The 12,023-nt window shown below is 47.8% G+C and overlaps 1 protein-coding gene across 3 annotated transcripts in view; it reads right to left on the reverse strand.

Annotated features, from left to right (window-relative positions):
• Window positions 1–301: 301 nt before the first annotated feature.
• The window catches only part of CAMK1D (calcium/calmodulin dependent protein kinase ID), a 235,676-nt gene continuing 223,954 nt past the window's right edge, over window positions 302–12,023 (reverse strand). The window contains exon 11 of one of the 3 annotated variants that reach the window (XM_063323613.1): window positions 302–4,324. In XM_063323613.1, coding sequence (XP_063179683.1) covers window positions 4,278–4,324 — 47 coding nt within the window. In that variant the 3' untranslated portion in view covers window positions 302–4,277. Of the gene's footprint in view, window positions 8,199–12,023 lie in introns of all 3 variants that reach the window. The other 2 variants (XM_063323612.1, XM_063323614.1) reach the window with 2 other exon arrangements.

The following is a 12,023-nucleotide window of genomic DNA, read 5'->3' on the forward strand; positions in this document are numbered from 1 at the left end:
ATCTCCTTTGCCCAGCCCCACACAGACATTCTCAACCCCCAGGAGACAGCCATGTCTCTCTATGCTGACATGGCATCTCTTCCAACAGCAGCTTTAGGAAACACCTGAAAGACAAATCGTCCCTTTAATCTGTTTCCCTATGGAGTGAATCGGGGAGGAAAAAAATCTCACTGTCCTTTGCGACATAAAAGGACATCTTTGCATGAAACACAACGGAGCAGTGAAGCAGCCGTAGAAATGACTCACTCCCTTTCTTGCACGTGGGTGGGGGCTCATGCGCTCAAAAACATCAGACTTCACATCAGGGTGATTTAATTGGATTTATTGGAGGAAAACAATTAGTCATCCCTTTAAATTGTCATTATGATAGAAATCTCGATATGTATACATGATTGTCAAGGCAGAGAACCACTTGCGACGTAGCCCCATTAACAATTTGCAGTATTGCAAACTCATTATGCAGATAAAACTTTTGCAATGCCTTAATACATGCATGGAGTAAATACACATTCTCCCTTCTGTTTTGGACATGGATGCTGTTATGAATTAATTCGTATCAATCACAAGACCTGCAATATTAGGCACACTGACATTCCTTGACTAAGGTTTAAGCCTTTGTAGAAAACATGCTTGCATTTTCATTAAAAGTCAACTGAGAGATGTTTTGCAGTTGGGGATATTTGGGGAGTCACTACTCTGGGCAGACTGGGCTTTTTTTCACTGTTTGCTGACCTGAATCAAACATCTACCTAAAAAAAAGGCCCAAACTGACCAAAATGCTGTTTCTCAACTAGAGGCCAATGTGCAACAGGACGCTGATGCGTTGACCAGAAAAAAGAGTCACACCGTGTCTCCCTCTGAGCTACAGCCTTCCATGCTCTTCACTTTGAGGGTCATACTACAGCTTGATCTAGCAAGACATAGTACGTGTGATGCCATGCTGGGCTCAGGGGATGCAGACGAGAGATGGAAAAGCTCGGAGTTACCCTGCACGTTCCCCTAGGAGCTCCCACACACCAGGAACCACAGCACACATCCACCTCCTCCTGGAGCCTTGTGCCACGTGCCCCCTCAGCAATCTGAATTCAGGCTGGTTTACAACCATTATTAATGATGATTTTCTATGCTGCCACGTAGTGTTTTGGCAATGACACAGCATCCTGGCTGAGCACCAGCCTTGAAGGTGGGTCAAGACTTCTTGGTGCTTTCAGCCACCACGGAGCGCTCCCTTGCTGGATTTCCAAGGACCAATACTTGCACCCTACGCCACCGGCATGGTGCTTTGCCTCCAGCCCCGTTGCTTGGCATGTCCTCGCCAGGAACCCAGAGCAGTTTCCCAGCCCTTTCAGATGGCTCTGCTTTGAGTACTACTTGAACATCATCCACACTAGCACAGCAACCACTCAGGAGCTGAGACCAATGCCCTGCTGATGCCCACAAGAGGATTGGGCTGAAGCTACTACAAGTACCATGTGGCCATCCTGCATCCTGCCTCAGAAAGACCAGCACAAATGAAAATGGGTCAATGGTTAAGGGAAGAGAAGGCAAGGGCATGATTTCCATGTGAAAGAAGGAGAAGCATCACAACAAACTCTTCCACGGATAAATGGTGGTACTACATGGAGGTTCAAGGATTAAATGCTAGTATTTAGGTGGTGGTGCTTCAGAAAGGATGGGATAATTAGCTCAGCTCTCTGCCCTATTTTGTGCAGGCAAATAATCACAGCATCTTGGTCCCCAAAATGCAGTTCATTCTGCAAGAGGTGAGAAAGAAATATCATGTAGGAAGAGAAAAATACGAAGAACTGCATGAACCAGTCTAAGATCTGACTAAGAAAAACGAACCAAAAGAAAAAAGAAAAAAACAGAGAGACACACCAACATGCTTCTTACTAGTCCTGAGCATTAGCAACCCAGGGAAGGAACTTTTGATGCAGATCAAATTTTTAAGCATTGTATTCAAAAAGGGATCCTCCCCTCCCCGACTCCCTGTTTCTAGACGTGTGTACGTGACCGCTGCATAGTTTTAAGCTGCTCTGGATGGTGACTCTTCCTGTACATGCTGCAGAGCATTCAACAGAAAGACAAAATACATTACCAGGCTTTGCAGTATCTTGTTTACAAAACATCAGCTTTTGCATTTACTCAAATTCAACGATGGATTTAGAGTTACAGATACATCGAGTCATTTAAAAGCAAAACGTAGAAGTAAACCCCTTCAAGAAAAGGTTGGGTTGAATGTGCATAAAGAAAAGGCTTGGGAAATACAGAAACAGTGAACAGCAGTTTAATACATGCAGTGCAGTATCATGCATTTATTGGACATTTGATGTCGTCATTAGTTCAGCAGTGTTTTTTTCACAACGCTTGCGAACGTACATGCCCTGATTCCACTCTGGAGTATGAAAAAAATGTAAGAGCCGCTCTTCTGACCTTATCATTTATGAAGAGGAGGGAAAAAATAGCTACCTGGACAGATCAGTGGCACGGTTCATGGTGGGGACGGGGTCTTGAAAACCAGAGTCTGGGCTAAAGAGCCTTTATCCTCCGTTACAAACACTATTTACACAGCTTTGACCCAACCGTGCAAAGTCGGACCAAAAAACCTGAACCAACTCCTGACCTCCCACTGGTGGGATCTGTGATCCCTGGGGACACAACATGCGCGCGCACACACACACACGCACACGTGTGTCATGGAGATGGGATCATCCCAGCAGAGAGGATGGGAAGGCAGGACCCAGCTGCAGTCATGCGGGGAAAAAAACAAAAGGAAGGGACTGCGTAAAACTTGCTGCTGGGCAAGACATCTGGAATGACGAATTTACCAGGGGAAACTCTGTTTGTGCAACATTTGTGAGCAGGTCGCCGTTTCCTCACCCAGCCATTGCTCACAGTGATCTGCCAACTAATCCTCCACGCTTGGTTTCCATACTGTTTTCCTTGGATACCGTAGTCTTTGTGTGTGTTTCCTCTTTTTGCTTGAATGAGTGTAATTCTTAGCATCAGGTTTCTGGTGCAAACAAGCGTGATAACAAAGCTCTGGGATGCATTCAGGCCCCACTTCAGACAGATAAATACGCATGGGAGCAAGAACGCAACTAATCCCATTAAATGGGAATTCGCGTACACTGAACGGATGATACTCCTGTACCTCAGGGCTCAGTCTCAAAACTGTTATTTTGCCAGTAGATGAATCCCCTGACTCTTTTGAAAGAGCAGAAGCACCAGGCTACAGTCTGCATGAACTTGATGGCAAAAACTACCTGGTGTTCCTGTGCAGTGCTCACCTAGTGCTGTTCTCCTCTGGAGTTGTTGTCACGGGGGGAAATAATAGCACAGGTTCTCTATATCCAATCCAGTTAATGCCAAGTTCACATCAAAGGACAATATTCTGACTGTTCCCCAAAGGCTAAAAGGTTTCTGGCTTTCCCTGGGGACTTGTTTCCCTAAAAATAGGGTCACACTTAAGGAAGGGGCAGCCTTGGGGCCAGCTGCCACTGCATTTCTTGGGCAACCTGGAGGTCCATGTTCTGGTTTCCAGAGGGTTTGGGGAGAAAAGTCAGAGGTCAGGGGCTGTGTTGGCTCCCGGCACTGGGAAAAGCTTTGGAGAAGCCCTGAAGTCCCTCAGGGCTGGGCAGGAGCCCAGAAGAAGGAGAACTGGTTATAGAAAAAAATACTGTCAATAGCCATGGAGGAACGCAGGACACGTGCATGGTGGAAACCCCTATCTAATGCTTACTGCAGAACTACATGGAGATGTCTAACAGTGGGCTGACACCCATTTCTGTGGTTTGATTCATATCAAGAACGAACCTCTGTCATTGCTTGGTTTTATTTCAGCACCACAACCGTAACAGACACACGAGGCATAGGTAAAATCCTACTTTTTTTTCTGCACCTACTGCTCTAATGGCACCTGTACAATAGCAACCAGGACAGAAGGGACATCACCAACAGAGTGACACAGTCTCCGGAAAGCATTGCTGCCAGGTTTTCCCCGTACTCCTACTTCCCCACTAGCAGTGCCGCGGGGCCAATATCCACTTCGTGCTGCAGAAGGGATGATCCAGCAGAAAGTTAGGATGCACTGGGAATGAAGTCACATGCAAGGTCAGCAGCGGAAGCCCCTGCCACTGCAACACTGACTTTCAGCTCGCAGAGTTCACGGGCAGCCTGTCCTCACAACTTCTTCTGCAGGCTAAGGGGCCAGCTGGAGGTTTTCTGGATTTATTTTTTTTTTGTTTGTTTTCCCAGCAAGAGCACTGCTGTTGGCATCAGAGGTGGCCTCTGTGACTCTGGAGGTAAAAATCAACAATCAAAGCTGCAAGCAAAGAAAAAGAAGGGGAAGGAGCTGAGGAAAACAAGTTACAAAGGAAAAACACATCGGTGCCAGTAAAGTAAAGCAGAAAAGGGTAACAGACAGGTGAGTCCAGGCTGAAGTCCTCACATGAGGAGCAAATCACCCATGGTTTAGTAGGACAGTCCATTGGGAAAGAACCCAGAGGGATTTTTCTACCTGCTCCTTCATGGCAAGGCCAGCTGGGGATTTGTTTTGAATCGTCTACTTCTGGGCTATTAGCCCTTTCCCCCCCCACACGCGTTATTTACTCCTGTTTTTGCATTCATTCGTGAGGGTGGCTGAGCAGAGGTGGATTGAGGCAGGGGGAGGACACGCAACGGCACTGGAGCCTCCCTGGCAAGCGATGCCCGAGTGTTTGCCGTACCAGGCTGTGCCACCTAGGGGCAAACGGCTCCAGCCCCCTCCGTAAATTTGGCCTGGGTGCTGCTAAGTCATCCTAATTAACAGATTTATCCCGATTTAAACTGAGACATTTTAATCAAGAGATACTTCGGGTCTCAATGCCAAGAGAGAGATCTGTAAGCATGTGGTGAACCCCCGGTCAGGTCTCCAGCTGTGTTTCACTGATACAACTTCCCAGCACCCAAAATTGCAGCAGAAAGAAACAATTTTGCTTTTAAGTGCCTCTGTTTCTTGTCTGAAGATCCCAGCAGTTGATAGCAAGCCAAAGAGAATGATGACAAATTACACAACCATGGCAGAATATTACTTGCAGGAAGGAAAACAAATCACCCTAATTCGAAGCGTGGAAGGAAAGAATACCCCTCCCAACAAAAAACACAGAAAGCATCCAGCAAGGAGGAGCACACAGCATATGGGAAACCGCCCACCCCCCCAGCTGCAGGACAGTCATTGTCTGCCTTTGCTCCCATCACTGCTCTTTGTTTTGCAGATGGAAATCCGTTTGATTTATTTATTTCGGCAAGATACGTTTGGACGCTGTGTTTTGATTAGTGGCCTCAGCAACTACATCAGATTCAACCCAGACCTCAGATTTCAGAAGAGAAGGCAAAGGAGGGAACGCTTGAGCCCTAACCTTTAAAACCACTCTGCAAAGACAAAAATATTCCCTAACCAAACCCTGCACGTCTGTAAACGTGGGGAGCCCCGCTGACGCCAAGCTGGGAGACTGCCTACTCACATCCCTGAAACTGGAGCGGAATAGGGCCAGCTGGGCTTACAAAATCATGGGTGTCCAAAATAACTTCAATTTCTTGAGAAAGGAGCCTCTCCTAAACTAAACCTTCCTTGCTCAGGTTGGCAAAATAAAGTGGCCTTAGAATGAGTTTAAATTGTGTTATGCTCCTTTTCAGACACCTTTGCAGCAGGACATAAAGAGCCCCGAGGGAAAAAGCCGATAAAGCTCTTTCTACTCTTTGTCAGTGGGGCAGGATCACGCTGTGGCAGCTGCCTGGGGATGGGGGCTTGCAGCGAGGAGATCCCCCGCCCTTCGGTCTGCCCAAATTTCACAGAATCACAGAATGGTAGGGTTGGAAGGCACCTCTGGAGACCATCTAGTCCAACCGCCATTTCAGTCAGAAGTCCTCACCAGGGAAATTATAAGGAGTTTTGCCACCAGCCCCAAAGAGACCAATATCTGGCATCTTTCCTAAAGTGAGAAGTTGAAGTTGCAGCCTTTCTGCGTGAGCATCCATGCCGGCTACACCACCATCAGGGAAACCAGAGGCGCCCGGGGGCTCGCTCAGATGTGCCACAGCCCTCTGAAAACGGGGAGCAGCTTAATACCGAGGAAACTAGACATCTTTCAGGTGAAACAGGTTTAAGTGCCACCAAAGGAGTTGCCTCTTCAAAGAGAGCCAGCGTTCACTGCCACCTGCTTTTCCAGCTTTTAGCGCTCAAAATACGATGGATGAAATCCCAGCTCTGCTGGTCAAAGCCAGCCAACTGAAGCTGAAGCAGAATTTTGAAGTCTTAACGAAAAGTATGTACCTTATGGCTTTTCCCAGCATGGTTACTATTGCCTGACTGATACGTTCAGCTGCGTCTGCGACTGGCTTTCACAATTTCTCGTGTAGGATAAATGAGGTGAGCGTGGCAATAAGAGCACGCTGCGGGGACTGGCTTGTGCCTCTGGCTGGGGATGGACCCGTCTTGGGTGTGAGAGGCTCACAGCGGCCGGGGAAGGGTGCCTGCCTCTGCTGCCCGCCTCCCTTCTCGCCTCCTCGAAGGGAAATCACAGCTGGGAATGGCGTAGACGTAACCTGGAGCCCTTCGGCAAATCTGGGCAGATCTCCTCTCCTCTCTATTTCAAGCTGCTTTGATGCACGGCTGCACAACACTCACGGTGGCTGTTCCTAAACGGTGCACCAGCACACGGAGCCTGGGAAGTGCATGTATTTAGTAATTAAATAAAAATGGGGAAACTGAGTTTCTTTTGTGTATGAGCTTCTGGGGAGGAGGGGGAGGCAGTGCCACCACTGTCCTTGCATGTGCCCCTGCCTTTCGGCGAGGTCCTGCTTTCCCAGCTCAGTGCTCCTCACCAGGCAGAGCTGAGCGTGGTGGACAAACGCTACACCTGACCCTGCAATTTTGCACCCAGGAACCTGCCAGCGCTTCGCGGAGCGATGCAAGCATCGCCCTTCTCCCCGGGCGTGAAACCCAGGCACGCAGAGGTTAAGGTCCAAACTTTGCTATTTGGTTTCTGATACTTGGTTTTGGCCACTCTGGGAGATGCTGAGCATCGGCAACACAAGGCAAAAGTGCCCGGTGGACCTGCAGGTGCTCAGCACCTCTGGCACGGAGCCCTCTGGCTGGACGGGAGGAGGCTGGTGAATTAAATGTCTTGCTCGAGGGCAGCCCAGCGAGTCAGTGGCAGAGGATGACTACGACTCCCAGCCCAACATCTTCCTTTTCTTTTGCTCTGCTCATTCGGAGGAGATAGGAGCTGCAGGATGAGACCGTGTGCTCTGCCATTTCGTTTGCTGAGCTCTGGTGGGCTCCTGACCGGCACTGTAAATCTGCCTCTCCTCTGAAAGAAGGGTGCTGCAGGTCCCCAGCGCCACAGGAATGAGGTCAAGGATGAGCTGACTCCCAGCTGGGGGCAATTTAACTCCCGCCATGGCTTTCAAGGAGGAGGAGGGGAGGGAAAGCAGCAGTTTCTTAATCTGAGCAGTATCAGCTCTGCTAAAGCCAGACAGACTTGCAGTCCAATTTGAGGAGCGAGAAACGGCATGCCATTGAAATCCTCCCGTGTTGCAAAGTTAATGTCAATTCCTACCTACAGAAACAGCCTATCCTCCAGCAAACTGGAAGGAGGGACATTACTGGAAGTACTTTTTAAAAGAAAAAAAAAATAATGCTCAGAAAAGTATCTCTATTTAAATAATCCAGTTGAGATGTTTGTAGTTAATGGAAAAAAAATACAACATATACTGTTACCTACACTGAGAAAAGAGTAAATCACTGGGGAAAAGAATGAGTGTTCATTAGTTAGAACATTGCTAGACTCACATATATATATATATATTTATATATATGTATATATATGTACAGCACCAGAGACTGTTAGATCCGTTCCCCCTGGAGTCATTGCAGTTTGTGATAAATGAAACATTTCAGAATTGCAGTATAAAATATGGCCATAAAAAAATCTTCTTTCTTCTAGTCCTTCGCTGAGCGTGCACCGCAGGGTGGGATGGCGCAGAGGAGCCCTGCCAGCCCGGCCGCCTGCCCGCTCCTCGCCGCCCCGGCGCTCACTTGCTCCCTGTGTGCACTGTGGTCACTGTGGTGGGTCTGGGTCTCCGGTCCCCTCCTACCGCAGAAACGCCTGAAGAAGCAGATGAAACAAAACTACAGAGAGTGGATGGAGACATACCTAAAAGGAAAGCCAGAAACACAGTTAGAAATGTTATTTTTGGAGGCGGCAATGTGGGCAAAGTTGCGTTGCTTTCGTAGCACGCTACAGAGCAGAGGGGACCGCAGACGGAGACGGTGCTCCTGCTCTTCCTGCAGTGGTGGGTTGGCTGGGTACCTCCATGGGGCATCTTCTGCCCTCCTGGCCCACCGCCGTTCGCCTACTGCCACCACCGGCAGTTGCATACGCATGTCGCAGTGAATAAATGTCCAGCTTTGGTATGTGTTCAACCAGACCGGTTCCACATTTCTGGGGCTGAAGACAAAGAGTTGCGGGATTCAAAAATCCCTCCAGCATTGCGCTCGCTCAGAATAATTTTCCTTGTGGGCACGTTAAAGATGATTAAACTTCTCATCATGGCCATCTAGCTAAACGAACAGACTGTGCACCTGGACTAAAAAAAATCCCCCAGGCATTCCGCAAAGATGCTGATAAAAAAGTATAGCGGGTCAAATTCGTTGCTGAGTTCCAGCAAACCTAGAGGGAATGTAAATTTGTGTGACTTGGACATCATTCTAGTGACAGCTTATGTCTCTCCAGGTTTCGCTGGTTTATCTCCAGGACTTCCAGCTAAGAGATGTAGGTTGACGTAGGCTGAGTATCCGGACTCAAAATTTACCCAGGTAGTTCCTTTTGAACTAATAAAAGACTTCTGACAAATATTTTGCACGAAAAAAAAATAAAAATTAGCTAAACCGTTTATAGAAAGAGCGTGCTTCCAGTGAACCCTCCGCCACAGCTTTAAAAAACAAAACCCTCCAAAGCATAACCCCTGAAAACCCAATGCAGGCTGGGTTTTGAATGACAGATTCAAGATTTTGCTATTCCAGGACCATGTCAGCAGTTTCTATGGAAAGCATTAATGAAGAGAAATAAAATATATCCTTGCCAGAGCTTTCCGCGGATGAACTACCCATCTCCCAGCAGCTGCTGAGACCCCACAGGGGCGATCCTTAGACTTTGCTGGTACGTGCAGCTCTCCATGCGGTTCGGTAGCCTTGTAGGCACTGATGTGCAATGGCAGCTCCGGTACGGGAAAAGCTGCCGACCAGGGACCTGTCATGGTCACCTTGCCCTGACAAGATGCAGGCTCAGAGTGATTAGAAATACAGTCCATTTTTCCAGCCTGGTGAATAAAGGATGGATAAAATCTATATTAATACATTCTCAGACTGGAGTTTGATTCGGCCCCTTGACTACTTAGGATCTTTTCGATGCTTGTTAACAACTTTTACCTACTTTTCCGTCCTTCAAGGTGGTATTTCAACCTCAGGGATGCCTATGCTGTACCTACACTCGGCCACATTACATTTCCCAGCAGTGTCGACATTTGACATCTTGGCTTACACGCTGCAATTTATCTGTTACCTTAAAAACACAGAGACCTAGGTGCTGTACTTATCTAGGCAGTCCAATCATGTCTAAACAGAATAAACCAGGCATGGACTGAGAATCAAGCCAACACACTTGAGAAATCCCGACTGATTCGCTTAGACTTTTCTGACAGGTCGCATAATCCAGCCTAATGCATCATCTCGGCTCTGCGCTAATAGAGGGAAGAGAATTAGGATGCAAGCCCGACATAACCTACTCTCAGGCGAAAGCTGTATTTAATTGTCTTCAATGGTGTGAAATTGCTGCATTTGAAACTATTTGGAGAGCTCATTAAATGTCCATTAATAGCATCAGGCAGTATTATATTTTGTAACGGTGGCACAGCTGTTTCGTGTAACTTGCTGCATGGGATCTTCCTTGTGCAAGAAATCTGTCCCCAGAGAAAACCGCGAGAAAGAAAGAAGCAGGAGAGAGACCTCAGAGGTTTCCCTTTTCCCAACAGGAGGTATTTGGTAGGCTGCATGTGATACGTCAGCTCCCTCTTAATATCACTCCTTGGATTTGCTTCTGGCTCTCCTCGCTGGTTCTCTGAGGCGCCAGCATCTCCTGACTCTAATTTCTTTGAGGAAGGGAAGCCCTTCTGTATTGTCTGGCAAGCTGGACTTAACCTGGGATGCTTGGAAATCTTTCGATACTTTTCTGTCTCATATTTCTGACGTGAAAAAAACTTCACCTGTCTGAACACATCTGGTTCTATCCTTCGTATGCTGACTTCTCCATCACTGCAAACTACGGTTGGATTCTGTACAGGGACCTGCTGGATTCTGTCGCGGTCAGACAAACTTCGTTCTCTTCCCACCCTTCTTGATCACAGATGTTTTTCCATTACTATTCAGACTACTCAATGCTATTAATTAACACCATTTGAGATTAATCAAATGGATGGATGGAGATTAATCGCCCACCAGTTTAACAGCAAAACATGCCACCAGATGCTCCAGACCTAACTGGGGTCCAGCTTAGCCATACTGTGGCAGGAACCAAAATAAAGGCACGTTTCTGCCCTCTAAGGGGTTTTCTACGTCTTGCGGCCTTGCCAGTGCATGGTTGGCAGCGCTTTGCTGCCAGTCAGCACTGCATCACTCCTTTGCAGGTGCCAGGTGGGTGCCAGGGGCACAGAGATGCTTTTTTCAGCAGCGGCCCTGGGATTTGGCGCTGGGCATTGCAGACTGGGCACAGGGCATGAATCCCCATGGGGCCTGGGATGCAGAGGGCTCTGCTCTGGCTCGGCCGTGGCACAGGCTGGGAAAAACATCTCACGCAGCGCCCAAAGGGCAGATCCCACCCCAGCCTTGGGGGAAACGATGCCCAGGGCATCAGGAGAAACCACAGCTTCCACCCAGAGCTGCGGGGACTGCGGCTGGTGGCATGGCCTCATCAAGGAGCAGAGGTTGGCAGGCAGGGCTGGCAGGGCCAGATAGCAGCACCATCCAAAATCCATCCTGAATAGTAGGTGCTTTTGGTTCCAGAATGGTGCAGGAAATAGTCTAGAAATGACCACTTCAGTCCCCAGTGAAGTAAGCACTGACTTGCAATACCATAAGCTATTATGGCATTCCTTTTTGGTGCCGTACCTTAAAATAATCTCCTCTAATTATGAAGTCCACATCCTTCCATTTCGTGATATACAAATCTTTATGGATGGACAGAAGGGAATAAAAGAAATGCTCAGAAGCCAGAGATTAAATAGGCTTCATTGCAAAGGAGGCATTTCTCTCTTCCAAACGATCCCTTCGCTGCCACGTCTCCTTCCCTGGCATTCGGAAAAAATATATATTCCAAGCCTCTGACTCCATTGGGCAGCTTGGAAATCTCAATTATAGCATGTAACAAACAAGGCAGCGGGCCAAGTCCCGTTGTGGTGTATGGAGCCCGAGTCCTGCTCAGACAAATGAGCCTCTTCTTACAGGAGCTTAATTTGGCCCAGGGAGAGGGAAGCTGGGTCAGACTGGCAGGATCAGTCTCCCCCATGGAAAATGGAAATGGAAAGTAAGCCAATTGTTACAGAAAAATGTCTTATCATAATACTGGAAACTCAAACGTAAACAGTTTGAGTAAACTTTTTCAGCTTTCAACCAAATACAGAACTTTTCTGTTGTGGGGGTCTGGGTCTTTTTCCCAAGCGAAAGCCCTTTTTCTCCACCAGAAACAGTGTTTTTCTCTCAAAAATGCACTGAGCTGAAAACTTCTTTTTTTTTTTTTTTTAGTGCATAAACTTTTCCAATTGAATCATTATTTTTTGGCCAGCTAAAACTGAAGGCCTCAGTCCCTTTTCAGTCCTTATTTTAAACACCTGCTCGCACAAAGCCAAACCTACTGGCAGCGAGGACTGCAGCCTGGGAGGGGGGGTCAAGGAGAAAATGGGGATCCCGCGAATTCGCCCGGTTGCTG

This window comes from Chroicocephalus ridibundus, chromosome 1 (assembly GCF_963924245.1).
Source record: "Chroicocephalus ridibundus chromosome 1, bChrRid1.1, whole genome shotgun sequence".
Classification (NCBI taxonomy): Eukaryota; Metazoa; Chordata; class Aves; order Charadriiformes; family Laridae; genus Chroicocephalus; species Chroicocephalus ridibundus.